The sequence below is a fragment of the Phycodurus eques genome, chromosome 5 (assembly GCF_024500275.1).
Source record: "Phycodurus eques isolate BA_2022a chromosome 5, UOR_Pequ_1.1, whole genome shotgun sequence".
NCBI classification, from domain to species: Eukaryota; Metazoa; Chordata; class Actinopteri; order Syngnathiformes; family Syngnathidae; genus Phycodurus; species Phycodurus eques.
The window spans coordinates 30,349,474-30,368,269 of record NC_084529.1 but is presented as its reverse complement, the minus strand read 5'-3'; the positions used below and the strand labels follow the sequence as shown (position 1 = coordinate 30,368,269).

The 18,796-nt window shown below is 43.2% G+C and overlaps 1 protein-coding gene across 3 annotated transcripts in view; it reads right to left on the bottom strand.

The window, feature by feature from the left end:
• LOC133402470 (cGMP-inhibited 3',5'-cyclic phosphodiesterase 3A-like) overlaps positions 1-18,796 on the bottom strand; it is a 90,683-nt gene that overhangs the window by 3,723 nt on the left and 68,164 nt on the right. For 2 of the 3 annotated variants that reach the window (XM_061676234.1, XM_061676236.1), the window contains 10 exons: positions 18,549-18,706; positions 10,059-10,132; positions 6,307-6,458; positions 6,064-6,201; positions 4,861-4,972; positions 4,545-4,658; positions 2,828-3,027; positions 1,694-1,897; positions 729-890; positions 396-651 (listed from right to left, as the gene is read on the bottom strand). In XM_061676234.1, the coding sequence (XP_061532218.1) occupies positions 396-651; positions 729-890; positions 1,694-1,897; positions 2,828-3,027; positions 4,545-4,658; positions 4,861-4,972; positions 6,064-6,201; positions 6,307-6,458; positions 10,059-10,132; positions 18,549-18,706 (1,570 nt within the window). The remainder of the gene's footprint in view (positions 1-395; positions 652-728; positions 891-1,693; positions 1,898-2,827; positions 3,028-4,544; positions 4,659-4,860; positions 4,973-6,063; positions 6,202-6,306; positions 6,459-10,058; positions 10,133-18,548; positions 18,707-18,796) is intronic. The other variant, XM_061676235.1, reaches the window with a different exon arrangement.

The window sequence follows — 18,796 nt, the reverse complement described above, 5'->3', positions numbered from 1 at the left end:
GTTTTTGGAATGCTTATGAAGGGAGGAAGTCAGAGTACCCAAAGAAAACCCATGCGAGGGCAGGGAATATATAAACAGGTATGCAAACTCCACACACAAAGGCCGGCGCTTAGATAAGAAGCCACGACCTCTGAACTGTGAGGCGGACATACTAACCAGTCATCCACCGTGTCGCCAAGTGCAATATAATTAGTATTAACAAAATATCGCATTTTCAGACATCTACGATACACTAATGTTAGTGCAATATCGTCAGATTTTGTCATGCACTACCGAGTTTAGACACACTTGCTTGTGCTATTGATTGAGAACTAACTGGTACTATAGCTGAGTGCCTAACAATACATCCAAATTCTACAGGTAGTCATTTTTAATGTAAGACCGCAATGGCTTACGTGACGACTCTGAGCCAGTGGATGCGTCTTCCTCTGCCGTATCTTCCTCCTCATCTTCATTCTCTGTGCTTTCAGGCTCCTCTGCATCCGTCTTGGGCTCCACCCACCGCCCCGGCATGAGGCAGGCCGAGTCATAAGAATTGCACAAGGGTCCCACGATATGCGTGATAAATGACTCCTGGAGTTTGGCCAACTGTGGCGCGGCTCGGTCCATGAAGGGGCTGATGGGGAGACCCAGACTGGATTCTTCATCACCCTACATGCAGCATGACCCTCATTAGCGTAACGTCACGACCAGAAATATGCAGCGCAATTCAAGCCGAGTTCTCCAACCTGTTCATAGAACTCATTGACAATGCCCTCTGTCCACTGTAGGTGCAGGTCCTTACACTTAAGCGGCCCATTGATGTCAGCCAGCTTTATGCACATCTGGCAGACCAGCAACCTGTCATTCTCATTGGACCAATCAATGCCTGAAGATGGATCATCACCCACCTAGGGAATCAGTCAAAAAATAAACAAACAAGGTGACAAACTTTCACCCCCAATGCAACAGGTACAGTACACCTTACAATCTCCACTGCTGTTTTTCAGTAGCACAGAGTCGAGCATTTGCAGTTCTGTCGGTAAATTAACGGAACGTATTCCTTATTTCCTGGGTGACTTGGCAACGCAGTGAGCTGTGCGTCACATGCAATATTGTTTGAGTGATAAGTAAATGCACATCAGTTATCACTGAAAAAATGAAAGTGCCAAAATGTGTTTCTTTTCTAAATGCAAAGCTAATAGGCATAGTATGAACTGACATCATGTCATTATAAAGCTCAACAACCTCAATCCAAACTCAATGGAGTGCCCCCATTAGTAATTAGATTTGTTTAAGGCAATTAAGAACATTTGGTCATTTACAATGCCGACCTGGAGGCAAATTAGGGTTCAGTGTCTTGCCCAAGGACACTTCGACAGCAGAGAGGTAGAGCCGGGACCCTTCGATCAGTGGACAACACACTCTACCGACTGGGCCCAGTTTAAGGTCACCAGTCAATCTTGCGATTGACTGGTGACCAGTCTTGGGTATACACTGCCTCATGTCCAGTTAGCGTCAATACGCTGCTGCTCAACTGTGATCCTAATGAGGACAAGGACTATAGAAAATAAATAAATGATGATACATCTTTACTTTCAAAATCATTGAAATCTTTTTCCATTGATATATTTTTCAATTTAAGTATCCATCAATTATATTTACAAACTCCTCCAAAACGCTTTTTGATTGTTTGCATACAAAGCATAAATACCTTTGCATTAAACTCTGCGAGAAAATCAAAGTGCTTCTTCAAATCCGTGGCTAGTATGGCCTCAATGACCAAGAAACGGAATCGCTTGAACTCCCTGTGGTCCAAGTTGACAAGGAAGTTGAACTCCGGTCGGGACAACAGGAGGTTCCAGGCCGAGGCAGCGTGGTGGTTTTCCAGAACCGAACGGTCATTGTAGAGCACCGCCTGCACAGGCACAAAACAATGACACTTTACAACAGTAAGCAGCAACCACAACAACTGGGGGACAACTTCTTCATAATGTGGTAGTAGAAATAAGGGGGGGGGGAATGACATATATATACTTTGTTGAAATGATTGCATGTGGAGACTAAAACTTTCAATTGTCATTACAACAGTTTATATAGCTTCTGAAGAGCTACAAAAGCTAAAAGCCATTCGCAGGGCACGTAGGGACAAACATCTGTATCGACAAACCACCACTGTATTTACACAATATTTACAATTTGTACCAGTACTATTATTGCAGCACAATACTCAAGTCATGAATGAATTAACTATCTTGGTACGCCTGGGTGGAATCCTCTTCAGGTACTCTGGCTTTCCATTACAACATGCATGCATGTATAATTATTTAAAGGTGAAATCCACAACTTTTTTTTGGTTAAAAAAAGTTTTTAAAAAATGGACCGAAGCCAATACTAGAGGAGGTGACAAAATGCTGATGAAGCCTGTCAGGTGCGCTAACATTTTGCTGTATTCCTCAATAATGGTTTTTTTTTTTATATTTAGTGAATGCCCGATTCATTTCCCACGCTGGCCCAGTTGGTGGCGCACAGAAAATGACGTGGACGGAAATGACGACACGGAAGTGAGGCATTTTGCACCGTAATGGGCGGAGCGTAGTTGAAAAACGCACACTAAAAATATGATTTTGGAGCATAAAATAGTCATACAATAATTACCGTGTCAATGAAAACAATAATGAAAAAATTGCCGCAAATGAACATCTACCTATTGATTTACCTTGCAGGTTTCAACAGCTCTATAATACATTATGTTGGTGTATATTCAACCGCTTTGTTGTAATGCTGAATCCCGCAGCAGTAGGGGGCACCAAAAATCGCAGACGATAGCTTTCAATTAAAACTTTACCTGCGGGGCGCTGGTAGCCACGAGGAACGCGTTGGTCCGCCCGGGGTGGTCGTAGTCGTGCATAGCAGCAGCCACGTAGAGCGCCATAAGCTCCAGAGCCGGTATGAGGCCAGACAAGCAGCCATAACCGTCCTCTGACACAGTGTATGTCTTTGACACCAGGAAGCCCATATGACTGTGAGTTATTCCGCTGTCGGAGTCTGGCCACAGGGGAAGCAGACGAAGGCAGTAAGGTGAAGAACAGGGTGTCACAGTTTGCACCGACACACATATATTGTGCTTCGAGGGTATGTATTCTTCGACACAAACACACACACTTGAGTGTACGCATGCACACAGAGAGAAACACATTTTTGCACTCTCAGAAACACTCGCATGTGGATCAAAGGGAAGGCCTTAGTGAGGCATACAAATGAGGGTATGAAAATATGGTTGTGAGAAAATTCTAATCTGCTTGCAATTTCATGCTGCGCAGGACTTCAAATAGTTTTGCTGCGTGAATGGAAGTGCCCTGAGCTTGAATAAGATAAGACAAACTTTGAATAGGAAAAGACAACATACTGCTCATACAACGGTTTCTCTCAAAACCATTACTGAGATGCCTTATAGTTAGGCTCTGGGTAGATGGAAAAATGAAAACAAAACATATATATATTTGCTTGGTTGCAGATAGAAAACACATATTTAAAAGACATAAAAGCAATGCTTCTCCAGCTGGTCCCAAATTCATCACAACAATTGAACATAACCCTTAAGAACAGCTTTTTCTGATGTCAAACTTCATTTTAAAACAATGTCAATAATAACCTCCATCCATTCATCCAATTTTTGTATATAGCTTATCCCCATTAGGGTCACGGTGAGCTGAATCCTTTGGGCGTGAGGCGGGGTACACGCTGGTTGCCAGGAAAATGCAGGGCACACCTTAAGACAATTTAGAGTCTTCAGTGACCCAAGCATGCATGTTTTGGAAATGTGGGAGGAAGCCGAAGTACCCGAAAAAAAACTCCACAAACACAGGAAGGATATGCAAACTCCACTCACAGAGGTGGGAGCCCAGATTTGAACCCCCAATTATTGTTGTATCTTGTAATCTTGTAAAAAAGCTATTTTATAATAAAATAAAAGTAAAATAGTCTGAAGATTTTATGCCAAAGTTGGTATTTGGAATTGCTAAGGGTAGCGTGGTCGGGTATGTGGTTCGTATGTCTGCCTCACAGTTCTGACGTTCGAGTTGGGAAACCCTGCTCTGGCCTTCCTGCGTGGAGTTTGCATGTTCTCGCCGTGCTTGCCTAGGTTTTCTCCGGGTACTTCGGCTTCCTCCCACATTCTAAAAACATGCAAGTTCTGTAAATTCAAGGCACTAAATACTCCATAGGTGTGAATGTAAGTATGAGTGGCTGTTTGTCTGTATGTGCCCTGCGATTGGCTGGTGACCATTGCACCCTGTCTCTCGCCCCAAAGTCAGCCGGGATAGGCTACGGCTAACCCGCAACTCCGCCGCCCCAATCGGAACAAGAACTATAGATAATGGATGGAGCTGTTCATGAATCCATCCACCTCGGTTAACATCCTTTTATTTAACTTAATTTCACTGCCACTAATTCACTGGGACTTCCGTGCAAAGTGCAAACCATGGTGCCTTCATCTGAAAGTCTGATTCAGAATGACAATAAATGACCTTGACAAGATGCGTAATGAACACTGATGGACACACCTGAGTCACTAGCAGAGCTGTGTTCAGCAATGAGGCTGGGCAGACCCGGAACCGGCTGTGTGGTGAGGTACCAGACTGCATGGAGCACATCCGTGGCGTGCACCCTATTATGGTCTAGGTCAGGAGACAACATAGTCAGTTTATCATTCTCCAGCAGAGTGCACTGTTGAGCTGCTTATCCCTCTTTATAAATCCAAAGTTTCACCCAATTAACTGTGACAAACAATGCAATCTTCTTCTAGTGGACGATTTGGTTGTTTGGTTATGGTGAAGGTCCTAAATGTAACATAAGCAGACGAGATGTGTACAAGCTTACATGGTATGTCTCTGTAACCATTTTCAAGGGCATGGAAGTAGTTCATGAATTCTTGGATTGGAATCTTGAAGGTCCGAAACAACCCAGTGTCCTCAAAAAGCCTGGAAGAGACCTGGGGGGACATAATGGTATCACCATCCATCCAAGTTCTATACTGCTTCTCCTCATTGGGTCACTGATGTGCTGGAGTCTATCCTAGCTGACCTTGCCCAAGAGGCCAGGTACGCCCTGGACTGGTCGCACATACAGACAAACAACCATTCACACCTATGGACAGTTGAGAGTTTTAAATGACCCTAACAAGCACGACTTTGGAAAGCGGGAGAAAGCAGCAGTACCCGAAAAAAAAAAACAACAACCCAAAAAACCACTACAAGCAAAGGGAGAACATGCCTCCACACAGGAGTGCCAAACTCGAAATTTGAACAAAGGACATCCAGACTGTGAGGCCAATGTGGTATAGTCCCTTCTCCACTGTGCTGCCCATATCACATCACCAGACATACTGCAAGAAAAAAAATTGTTTTGAATGCTGTTTGTGTAACTTTTCCCAACTCTAATTCCAGCACGTTCAATACATTTTAAGAATTTCTAACATGGTATATTACCTCTTTATGTGACTAATTATCAAAAGGATTTACTTTATCACAACAACAACAACAACAACAATTATTCCATATTATTATTGTTTCGTAATAGCACAAGGAGGGGGAAAAAAGGCGTTTTATGAGCATGTTTAATCACATGTACTGCAATTCTCCATATCACAAGCCAAATAGCTATTTATAGTTTTGAGTTAAATTCACCCATATTCCAAGAGGACTTTCAGATCTTGAAGCATTTGGAACCCAGGTAATACCCAATTAAGTGGATGAATCATGAGTCGGGCAGCACAGTAAGTTTGGTGGTTAGCACCTCTGACTCACAGCTCTGAGGTTCAGGGTTTGAATCTTGGCTGTGGCTTTCCTGTGTGGAATTTGCATGTTCTCCCCATGCTTACCTGGGTTTTCTTGGGTACTCTGCCTTCCTCCCGCTTTCTAGATGTGCCCTGCAATTGGGTGGCAACCAGTCCAGGATGCACCCCACCTCTCACCCAAAGTCAGCTGTGACAGGCCCCAGCAAAACCATAACACTAATAAAGGCAAGCGCTATAGAAAATGGATTGATAGATGAATGGTGAAGCCTTTCTCTGGACTTGCTCACCTGACTGAGGATCCGTCCACATTTACCGTTAGTCTTCTCCATCAAGCTGAAGATGGGAAAGTTCCAATTGTTTAGCTGACTCATCATCGGCTCTAAACCTTCCATTAATAGCGGCTCTGGGGCCAGAATAGGTTTGTCCTGTACAAGTGACACATGATGAAAACGGAGGGTTTATTCATTATAGAAATACCATGTTGTCAACTGATGACTCTGGAGGGCCATCTTTATGGCTCCCCATCTTACCTCAGGAGGTAAAAGCGGGTGGAGAATGACATTCTGGGAGGAGTTTTTTCCTTCCTCTGTGTCCTCCTCTGTTTGTGCTACATCGCTGCTGTCACTATGGTTGGCTTCGTGGGTGCTGTCATAGTCTGATGACACAACCACTTGATCCTCTGCTATTAGAAAACGCAACAACAACACATCACAAGTTCATAACTGGGTCCTCCAGAAACCGCCTCTGTTTCTCTTTAGTGGGGGTTAGCATTTCATAATACAAGTGTATATTTATTTCTTGGAACTGCATGAAATTATTGGGAGGGAATGACAAGAACAGTACACTACAAAAAATGTCAGTCTAAAAAGATTAATTTTGTAGCTTATAATTGCCATAGTGTGTAGTTTTGTGTTATGATATTCCTGTTACTAAGAAGGGGCCTCTAAGTACCATAGCGGTCTAATGAGAAGTGTATACACTTAGAGTAAACCTAAGATGAATCATACCCTGTCAATTATTCTTATTTTTTTACGTGTTACTTTTTATTGCATGGTTATTTGAGATGTGTAGATAACACAGTAAAGTTGCACAAAAAAAACTTGAAAGAAGTTGAGGAAACTAGGGGCATGCATCTCTCCAATGAAAGACAATTCAATATGTATCTCAATACATGGAATGTGATACGATTCAAGGACGGTACATTTTAAAGTTGGCTGATTCGATGGTTTCGATTCAAAGGGCTTACGAGTTGATTCGGTCGGTTCGATTCGATTACATTTTTCATGTAAAATCAGAAGTGAATTTGAAGTGAATGAGGATAACCCCATCTCATTTTCGAGGGGGTCCCAAAGACACAAATACAACATGCACAACATAAACAGAGTTACAGAACAAGAAAATACAAACAGAAAACAAAACTCCATCCATCCATTTTCTGCACTGCTTATCCTCACTACGGTCACGGGTATGCTGGAGCCTATATCCCAGCTAACTGCGGGCAGGAGGTGGGGTACACCCTGAACTGGTTCCCAGCCACTCGCAGGGCACATATAAACAAACAACCATTCGCACTCACATTCATACCTACGGACAATTTAGAGTCGTCAGTTAACCTACCGTGCATGTTTTTGGGATGTGGGAGGAAACTGGAGTACCCAGAGAAAACCCATGCAGGCACAGGGAGAACATGCAAACTCCACACAGGCGAGCCCGGATTTGAACCCGGGTCCTCAGAAATGTGAGGCGGATGTGCTAACCAGTCGTCCAGCGTGCCGCCAGGAAACAAAATATACATTATCACTGTCAACCAGTCCCTCCACTTCTACTACCTTCAGATATAACAGATAATTATAAACGGTGACCCAAATACTTGATACTTCATTATCATAATCAGAATAGTGTGATGATCTGTAATTATTTAGTGACAAAATATATCAAAGGAGAAACACGAACAAATTGAAAACATGAACATTATGTTTTAAGATATTGGAATAAAGAAACACTGAAACAATGGAAAGAGGTAAATCATTTCAACGAGTCTGGGAGATTATTCCAATCAGATGGAACTTTGTAACTAAAGGATCTGCGATCAATTTCTTTAAAAATTCTGGGGATGCTATTATAAATGTCAAAAGGAATAAGTGGAACCAGTGATTCTTGTAAATAAGGGGGACAATTAAAGTGAACACATTTAAAGGCAAATTGAATCCAGTGAAAATGACATCTTGAGTATGGTTGTAGCCAGCTGAAAGAATTACACAGATGACAGTGATGGGTTTTAAAGGGACATATTTTGGAATACAAATCACGTCAGATTGTAGAGCCTGTTGGATATGAGATATGATAGAATAAGAGGTGTATAGGACTGTGCCATCAGAATAAAGATGGACAAGATTATTGGACAATGAGCCTGGAAGGTCGTTGATAAGAGAAAAAAGGAGGGGTCCCAAGATGGAGCCTTTTGGGACACCATTTTCAACAATTAAATAAACTGAAAGACAACCTTAAAAAACACATTGACATGTATTACGGAGATAAGCATTGAACCAAAGCAGAGCATGACGATTTAAACCAATGGGAAATAATTTGTCGGGGAGAATATGGTGATCATCCATCCATCCATCCATCCATCTTCTGTACCGCTTTATCCTCACATGGGTCGCGGGCATGCTGAGCCTATCCCAGCTATCTTCGGGCGAGAGGCGGGGTACACCCATATGGTGATCAACCATATCAAAAGCTTTTGAGAGATCAATGAAAATATCACCGGTGTGTTGGCTTTTATCAAATGAGGAGAACACATCATTAGTCAATTTAAGAAGAGCTGTTGTGGTGGAGAAATTATGTCTGAAGCCAAATTGAAATGGAGACTAACTATTGAATGCATGTCAAATACATGACTGCGATTGGCTGGCGACCAGTTCAGCGTGTACCCCGCCTCTCACCCGGAGTCGGCTGGGATAGGCTCCAGCTCGTCTGTGAAACTAGTGAGGACAAGCGGTATGGAAAGCGGATGGATGCATGAAATGCATGATGGATCAGAGAAATAGTCATTATTGATCAGTATTTGATTGGCAACATTGAAATTTGTTTTATGAACAATATTTTTTAGTTGTTTCGTAATTATTTCCACAGTTTGGACTTTAAACCTGCCGGGGCATTGTACATCCTCACCGAGTCCGTAATTTCACCACGCATTTACCCTCACAAAGTCACAGGGCTATTTATGTAACTGCGACAAGTCAAGCGAGAGTTTTAAGAGAGTGGGAGAAGATCAAAGAAGGAGATGCAGCTGCTTCAGCAATATCAAACCAGTTTTTAACTTTTTGACCGGGCGATCGGCCCATTCAAGCGATATTGAGTTAGGCGGATGATTCAGGAATCCGTGTAACGATGCGCTCGCATCTTTTAAATCAAAAATGGTTTTCCAATTCAATTCCGTTTTTGTTACACCCAGAGGGGAAATCAAATATTTCACACCATTGTAAAGGATCCTGGCAAGCTCCAGCATAATGTATGGACCACCCTAATCAACTATACATTTAGAACTTTGGATATGCCTGTATTGGGAAACACTGGGATTAGTCTTGGACATTGTATTTTTTGTCAAAATTAAAAAACAATAATTTTTTTGGTCAAAATTACAAAGAACACTCAGAGACGCTTTACAATTTCACGCACTATTCATTCACTCCTCAGTCACACCCTGGTGGCGGTTAAGATACTTGTGTAGCCACAGCCGCCCTGGGGCTGTCTGACGGAAGCGCGAGTGCCATTCTGCGCCTACGCCCCCTCCAACCACCACCAAACATCCAACCACGCTCATTCAGGCAATATGGGTTAAGTGTCTTGCCCGGGGACAGTGACGACACGCTCGGGGATACGAACTGGTGACCCTCCGGTTGCAGGGCGTACTCTTAGCGTCTGCGTGACGCCGTCCACATTCTTTTATAAATATCTTTTACAGTCTTTTGAGACTTTGTATAACGTTTGACTGAAAGATGTCTATGACATACCAAAATGTATATGATCATAGGCAACAACAATGTATTTCACCAATTGTACAGACTGCACCAGAAAAGTTGTACAACAAAACAATCATGTTTCAATAAGGTTACCTCAAAATAAAATGCTTAACTTGTGCTTTGAATGATATTAAATCGTTGAGGATTTTTTTTTATAATGTCATAACAAGATACCATAATGCCCTTTGTTGAGATCTCGAGTGCTGTACTGTTTACAAGCGCACCACATGTGAAGTAGTGAAACCTGTGTAGTGTACCTGGGCGTGGTATCCTGTCTCCCTTGTCTATGGAGCCCTCTCCGTGGCTCAGTCTGATGTATGGTCTTCCACAACTGTAGACAAGAGGGATCAGATGAACCAGTTTTTGTCATATTGAAAAATATATAAATATTGTCGACACATTGCTTGGAGGAACCAATTAAAATCCAACTCAGGCCTCCAAATAGACTGAGCACATTCAACAGAAATGCACTGAGGGAACAGACCTAGAATAGTACACGTGTTTGCTTGTAGAAAACAAAGTGTACAAGTCTTTGCTGACAGAAGCTGAGCTGAAGAATTGGGATGGATTCCATTCAATATAGGCCTATCTGTCTTGGATGTCAAAGCACTTGGAATACGTTGACAGAAAAAACGTAATGAGGGATCCCTTTAAGTATTTTTTTTTCCTGTCAATGCTTGAGTAAACACTGCCTGCACAGATGCTTCAATAGGAAAAAAAATGGTTAGCGAATGCCCACACAAATAAATTAAGAAGCAGCATTCTTTGATCTCGGTGCTGCTCTGAATGACACTAGGAATTGCGAGTCCATTTTAGATAAATCAATACGAGGAGCCTCTCATTCAGCTCTCAAGTGCTGCTTCTCCATGTTTCTCCATTGCGGCCTGCACAGTCAAGCTGTAGGTGTTTCCAATTAAAATACTTCTCCCCAAATGTTGTAAAACGTGGAGGAATTGCCTGCCGTTCCAGCATGGTGTCACAAGGAACACAAAGGCATGCAGTGTGTCTCCCTATCTCCCTCTGATAAATTGTTTGGTGAGCTGTGTCGTGCCCACCCTAGACTAATGGTTCCGAGGCCCCAACAAAGAGTTCTGTTGTGTCTGCGCGGCCAGGTCGGACCGCTGCACGTAATGTCTAGCAGGTGTGGAATATAAAATAGTTTGATAGTTTGGCGGGCGAACAGTGAGTGCATTATTGTCAGGGGGGTCTGCCCAAGGCAGGAGTGCTTGGCTTAAAAGGTTTGACTTTTAATGAAAGTTGAAAAACTGGCAGCCATGCTTCCTATTCTGCTAATGCAGCAGAATAAGCTCAGCGACTGACATTGAGCCCTCCGTTCAGAAGGAAAATAAGAACGGTGGACGTGTTCATATGCCGCCAGGTATCAGGTGACTTTGCTTTTATCACAAGAACGTCCTGAGTCTGCAGAGAGGCCTGTAAATACACTACAGAGCGACTCAGGCTGTCATTACATTTGTTGCGTGGTAAGTATTGTACTCAGTGTGACTGCCACCTAAACTACACTTTGTCAATACATACAATAGTTATACCTGTATAGCTTGAAGTAAAACCTGTGTATGACAAATATTTACGATCAAGAAAACTATATTATATAACTAATTTCTCAAAAACTGTCAGGGGCATTTAGAGTACTACAGGCATCTATTAGTGGGAAGGCAGGGCAGACCACATTCGTACAGGATTTTTATTTGTTTTTATTTTTTTTAAGTAAAACTAAATGTCTTGTACAACTTGTACATAAAGTGGGGTAAAAAAGTATTTAGCCTACCACGAATTGTGCAAGTTCTCCCACTTAAAAGGATGAGAGAGGCCTCTAATTTTCATCATAGGTATACCTCACTGATGAGACAAAATGAGGGGAAAAAATCCAGAAATTCACATTGTCTGATTTTTAAAGAATTTATTCGCAAATTATGGTGGAAAATAAGTATTTGATAACCTACAAACAAATACGATTTCTGGCTCTCACAGACCTGTAACTTCTTATTTAAGAGGCTCCTCTGTCCTCTACTCGTTACTTGTATTAATGGAACCTGTTTGAACTCGTTACCAGGATAAAAGACACTTGTCCACAACCTCAAACAGTCATACGACGAACTCCACTATGGCCAAGACCAAAGAGCTGTCAAAGGACACTAGAAACAAAATTGTAGACCTGCGCCAGAATGGGAAGACTGAATCTGCAATAGGTAAGCAGCTTGGTGTGAAGAAATCAACTGTGGGAGCAATTATTAGAAAATGGAAGACATACAAGACCACTGATAATCTCCCTCAATCTAGGGCTCCACGCAAGATCTCATCCTGTGGGGTCAAAATGATCACAAGAACGGTGAGCAAAAATCCAAGAACCACATGGGGGGACCTAGTGAATGACCTGGAGAGAGCTGGGATCAAAGTAACAAAGGCTACCATCAGTAACACACTACGCCGCCAGGGACTTGAATCCTGCAGGCCAAACAGAGGGATAGAGATGGGAAGGATGTGCAGCAGGTTAGGGTGATTAAGGAGAGAGATGGAAATATGTTGACTGGTGCCAGTAGTGTGCTAGATAGATGGAAAGAATACTTCGAGGAGTTGATGAATGAGGAAAATGAGAGAGAAGGGAGAGTAGAAGAGGCAAGTGTGGTGGATCAGGAAGTGGCAATGATTTGTAAGGGGGGAGTTAGAAAGGCATTAAAGAGGATGAAAAATGGAAAGGCAGTTGGTGCTGATGACATTCCTGTGGATGTATGGAAACATCGAGGAGAGGTGGCTGTGGAGTTTTTGACCAGCTTGTTCAATAGAATTCTGGCGCGTGAGAAGATGCCTGAGGAATGTAGGAAAAGCGTGCTGGTGCCCATTTTTAAGAACAAGGGTGATGTGCAGAGCTGTGGGAACTATAGAGAATAAAGTTGATGAGCTACACAATGAAGTTATGGGAAAGAGTAGTGGAGGCTAGACTCGGGACAGAAGTGAGTATTTGCGAGCAACAGTATGGTTTCATGCCTAGAAAGAGTATTGAAGATGCATTATTTGCCTTGAGGATGTTTATGGAAAAGTACAGAGAAGGTCAGAAGGAGCTACATTGTGTGTTTGTAGAGCTAGAGAAAGCATAAACCGTTAGAAAGATGGAGCCATGCACTGGAAAGCAGAGGAATGAAGATTTGCCAAAGTAAGACAGAATATATGTGCATGAATGAGAGGGGTGGTGGGGGAATAGTGAGGCTACAGGGAGAAGAGATAGCAAGGGTGGAGGACTTTAAATACTTGCGGTCAAGCGTCCAGAGCAATGGTGAGTGTGGTCAGGAAGTGAAGAAACGGGTCCAAGCAGGTTGGAATGGGTGGAGGAAGGTGTCAGGTGTGTTATGTGACAGAAGAGTCTCTGCTAGGATGAAGGGCAAAGTTTATAAAACAGTGGTGAGGCCAGCCATGATGTACGGATTAGAGACAATGGCACCGAAGAGACAATAGGAAGCAGAACTGGAGGTGGCGGAAATGAAGATGTTGACGGTCGCTCTCGGAGTGACCAGGTTGGATAAAATTAGAAAAGTACAGAGAAGGTCAGACGGAGCTACATTGTGTCTTTGTAGATCTAGAGAAAGCCTATGACAGAGTACCCAGAGAGGAACTGTGGTACTGCACGCGGACGTCTGGAGTGGCAGAGAAGTATGTTAGAATAATACAGGACATGTACGAGGGCAGCAGAGCAGTGGTGAGGTGTGCTGCAGGTGTGACAGACAAATTTAAGGTGGAGGTGGGACTACATCAGGGATCAGCCCTGAGCACCTTCCTGTTTGCAGTGGTGATGGATAGGCTGACAGACGAGGTTAGACTGGAATCCCCGTGGACCATGATGTTTGCAGATGACATTGTGATCTGCAGTGAAAGCAGGGAGCAGGTGGAGGGACAGTAAGAAAGATGGAGGCATGCACTGGAAAGCAGAGGTATGAAGATTAGCCGAAGTAAGTCAGAATATATGTGCACGAATGAGAGGGGTGGTGGGGGAAGAGTGAGGCTACAGGGAGAAGAGAGAGCAAGGGTGGATGACTTTAAATATTTGCGGTCAACCGTCCAGAGCAATGGTGAGTGTGGTCAGGAAGTGAAGAAACGGGTCGAAGCAGGTTGGAACGGGTGGAGGAAGGTGTCAGGTGTGTTATGTGACAGAAGAGTCTCTGCTAGGATGAAGGGCAAAGATTATAAAACAATGGTGAGGCCAACCATGATGTACGGATTAGAGACAGTGGCACTGAAGAGACAACAGGAAGCAGAGCTGGAGGTGGCGGAAATGAAGATGTTGAGGTTTGCTCTCGGAGTGACCAGGTTGGATAAAATTACAAATGAGCTCATCAGAAGGACAGCCTAGGTTCGATGTTTTGGAGGCAAAGTTAGAGAGAGCAGACTTCGATGGTTTGGACACGTCAAGAGGAGAAATAGTGAGTATATTGGTAGAAGGATGATGAGGATGGAGCTGCCAGGCAAGAGAGTTAGAGGAAGACCAAAGAGAAGGTTGATGGATGTCGTGAAGGAAGACATGAGGGAAGTTGATGTTCGAGAGGAGGATGCAGGAGAGAGGCTTACATGGAAAGGGATGACGTGAAAACAACATCCAAATTCCTGATAGGGAGGACCGCTGGTTGGAAAGAGGTGTTAAAGAAGCCATCTATGTCAAACTAGAAAAGCTGTCTCTAAAGAGAGGAGGAGGTTTAAGGCATCACCTATCGTTTGCCTGCCTATAAGAATGTCCTGACTTCTCTTCCCCCAAAGATGGCCTCAAGATCGAGTGGCCCCAATGATCTTCTTTGCCACAAGAGGAGTCAACAACTGATCGGTATGCAAGCAAGACAGCCGTTTCACTAACCACACCGGCCAACGACAGCACCCTATTGTTGACCAACTTCAGTGGACGCACCCACCGAGGCATACATAGGGAGGGCCCACACCTACAAATTAGAACTGAAGCCTTTTGGATGAAAGGTGGAACGTCTTCAACAAACAAGGACAGTCCAGTTGCCTTGATTCAACCTTTGCGGATTACCGTGACAAGGCAAGGATGACTGATAATCTACAGAGACATATTGAAGGAGAGAACAACTTGCACATTGCATTATGTATGACATGGAGTACATCAAGTTAATTAGCCGGTAAAAGAACATTTTAAAGAATCATTTTCCTTCCATGTTGTTTATTTTAATGCTTTTGGAGCATTTCGCCTGGCCTTTGCTCCCTGTCCTCACTCTCTGCTGCAGATTTTAAACTAACCAATCACAACACGCTGACAAACTAGCTTTGGTCCGAGGCCCAATCAGACAGCGGCCAAGGCACAATAAACACCATAGCCAGTATTTCTACTTCCAGTAATCTACTCGCTCTTTGACCCAGATGACGTGAATATGATAACAGCACAGTGGCTGCACAACGCTGAGCAATATCGAAGGAATTCTTTTTATTCACCTTATAATAAAAACATGTAGATTTGAGGCTGATGTTATTCCTAAACAGTACATGTAGGCTGACATAATGGGGATATGGTGGGGTAAGGAAAACAGGGCTAATGTCTAATTAAGATTGTAAAGGTATGATGATGAAGCAGAGAGAAGGAAATTGAAGCCATGTGTTTATTTATTTCCCCACGACGTGTTCTCCTCATTGATATTACAGCAATGATTATCGCACATACTGTAAAGATTCAATGGTGAAGGTTACCTCAAGGCACTCATTAAAATAACAGAATTGAAGAGGTAAATTAGTTGAATTAAAAAAAAAAAATACAGTTTTAGCCTAACTACTTGCACGCTGCAAGTTTAAATGACCTTTACAGATGCTGAAATCGAATACCGTAAATACAGTAAGATGAGAGCGCTCTCAAACACAATGAACTCAACCCAGGGGTACACTCCAATTTTGTGTGTTTTTCACAAAATACACTCATGACGATGCATCCAATGTGTGTGATAATCGTGGGGTTCTGGTGACAGGGGAGAGGCCCGTTTGTTTATACTCACACCACCTTAAGTGGTCATTGCTGGAGCCTGCTACAGTGAAGCTGAGCGGAGCCTGAAGAGCAGTAAAAGTGGGCCCCTGTGTACAACAGCTGCTCACTGTGCTTACATTTATAGAATGTGTTCATGTAATGCAGTCTTTGTGTAAATACACATCATAAACAGGCTGCTGACAGACTCAAATGTCTTGAGCAGGTTGCACATGTACTGTCAGATCAAACTGTTCAAAGCCCAATTATCATTCATTCATTCATCTTCCGTTCCGCTTATCCTCACTAGGGTCGCGGGGGTGCTGGAGCCTATCCAAGCTAACTCCGGGCGAGAGGCGGGGTACACCCTGCACTGGTCGCCAGCCAATCGCAGGGCACATAGAAACAAGCGACCATTCGCACTCACATTGACACCTACGGGCAATTTAGAGTCTTCAATTAACCTAGCACGCATGTTCTTGGGATGTGGGAGGAAACCGGAGTACCCGGAGAAAACCCACCCAGGTACGGGGAGAACAGCCCAATAATCAGATGTCTCTAAAAGATTATTTTGCGATGTGGGGTGTGTTGAGAGTGACATTTCCACCCTCATCAACTCGTAAAATGCTAGGGGCTGATAAATATACGGTAAATGTTAAAGCTGTTCATTATTAACCATCGCAAATCTTTATGTGTGCACTCAACACCGACTTCGGCCGAGCCACAGACGTTATGATTGTGACATAAAGGGCCTCTTCGGGAAGTCAAATCTTCTGACCTTTATACCACTTTTGCTTAAGCTTTGTGGAAAACATCATCAGTTCAAAGAGAGATGAAAAGGTGTATCCTCTCCAACTTTGGAAAAGGACAGAACAGTTTAAAATTAAGTTGACTCCACTCTTCCCGGCATCGCGCAATGTCGACATAAGTCTAGCTTCTTCTTCTTTGTATTTTCTGGCAGTCTCGATGCCCTGTGGCACCATGCTGTCTCGCACAGGTCAGTCTTGCTACTATGATAGTCATTGTTAAGTTGGGTTTAGTGTCTGAAATACACCTCACACTACACAGAAGCAGCAAGCATACACACCATTTTTTTTTCTTCGTCATGTGTGGGGGTCGCTCACATTTTAAAAATCGATATATGTGTACCCTGCGTTAGGAGCACCTAGAACACCGAACAATGTACGCAGAGCACAGGCAGACTAATCGAGATGCAACAGTCAACGCCAGCAGAGTGCATCGACAGTGGAACCTCTGAAGTCAACTACAAGCTGTTGTAGGACACTGGTCAACCTGTGATTTGTTTGGACTTTGAAAACATTTTTCCCATCAGAAATAATGGAAATATATAGATTTGTTACAGCGTCATAGTAGAAAGAAATAATACATCCTTTTTTAAAACTGTCATACACATGTAAAACCAATTTGGTTTGGTCTGGCTTATGATGTTTAAATGGTTACGAACTATGTTGTGCCCCTTCCAGTGTGCAAGCCAACCACAGGAGGAAAGATAAGACCTTTTCTCTTTTTTATTTCATTGTGTTGTTATATATGTATTGCCTCGGGTTTGTCATGTAATAATTTACTGTAGTTATGACTTTTACACTGCGTTAGCAAAGGTTAGCAAGTTGGAGACTCACTACTATACGTACAGGATATTCCAACCTATAAAAATTCAGTTAATGTCCGTGTCATAGGAACTGAACTCGGGCATAAACCGAGGACCTCCTGTACATTATTATTACCAATTTCTTGCTCAAAGACAGTCTCAGAAGTAAAGTTCACAAAGGATTGAACCAATTGCAAGACAGAAACATTAGGGCGTGACCGATTGATGCTGGAGTACTGTTGGCACATTGAAAGAAAAACATTGCAAGCACTATGTCCTGTAGATCATATTGAAGCACACGCACGCGCACACACACACACACACACACACACACACACACACACACACAGACCTAGGATCTTTGGAAATGAATTTTGACGCGGCGGCACTTGGAAACTGATTCAAAACATGCTTTGCTGTCCGAGATTCATCCAAACATAATAGCAAAGTCACCACAAACAAGTTGTAAAAAATGCCATTTCTACACTGATCACAATAAAGTATACTGGAAGGAAGATTTGTATTTGCATTTGTATTTATGGCCATTATTTGTAAGAAAGGTGGAAGACACAGTCAGGCCAGATGGGGCTTGACTTGTTTTGCATTTCTTTCCGGACAAAACGCAGTCGTCAAATAACATTTCAAGTGCAAACTAACCCACGTCCATTAATACCCTCACATGAATGCATCTAAACTTGCTTCCAAACCTTCAGGCCCAAACGCAACACACAATATAAAACCACATATTATATCACAGTCGCTTGGGCCCATTCATGGACCAGGCTCTCGTGCTATCTAAGGCACTAATGTGCTGAGAGTTTATGCGTGTCTTAGTTATTCAGGTTAATGCCTTTGCCTGTGGGCCTTCTTTCCATTCTTTGGTTGCACACGCATCCCTTTTCTGTGAAGTACTGTGCCATGACTGTTCAGTCATGCTGATGCATTCAGTAAAACTACAGCCCACACCACTGGGAATAAACCTAATAACGTACGGTGTAATATGTCATAATGTGAAAGCCATTATGAGGGGTCTTGCTTTGCAGTTTAGCACAACTGTGCGGCAAAGTATGATCTAATGAAGCATGTGATTCTTGAAATAGGGCAAGCAAAAATGCCTCTGTTTAAGTAAAAGGTGGCCCCTGCGGATATGTGACACGCGTAGGGGTCGGCTACCTGCACGTGAGTGTTTCGTGGTAGGGTTTGATGCTGGCGCTGCGGTCCCGCCGCACCGGCCCTGGCTCGATTGTGGGCAGGCCTGTGGCGGAGGTGGTGGTGGTCCACGTGGAGGAGATCCTCCTCAGAAGACCCGGGTGGAGACTCCGCCTCAGACGCTGCACACAGAGAGGAAAATAAATGCGCACAAATGCAATGAATAAATAAAACCAAGTCAGTGATTGTGTTTGTTTTAAAGTACACTCATC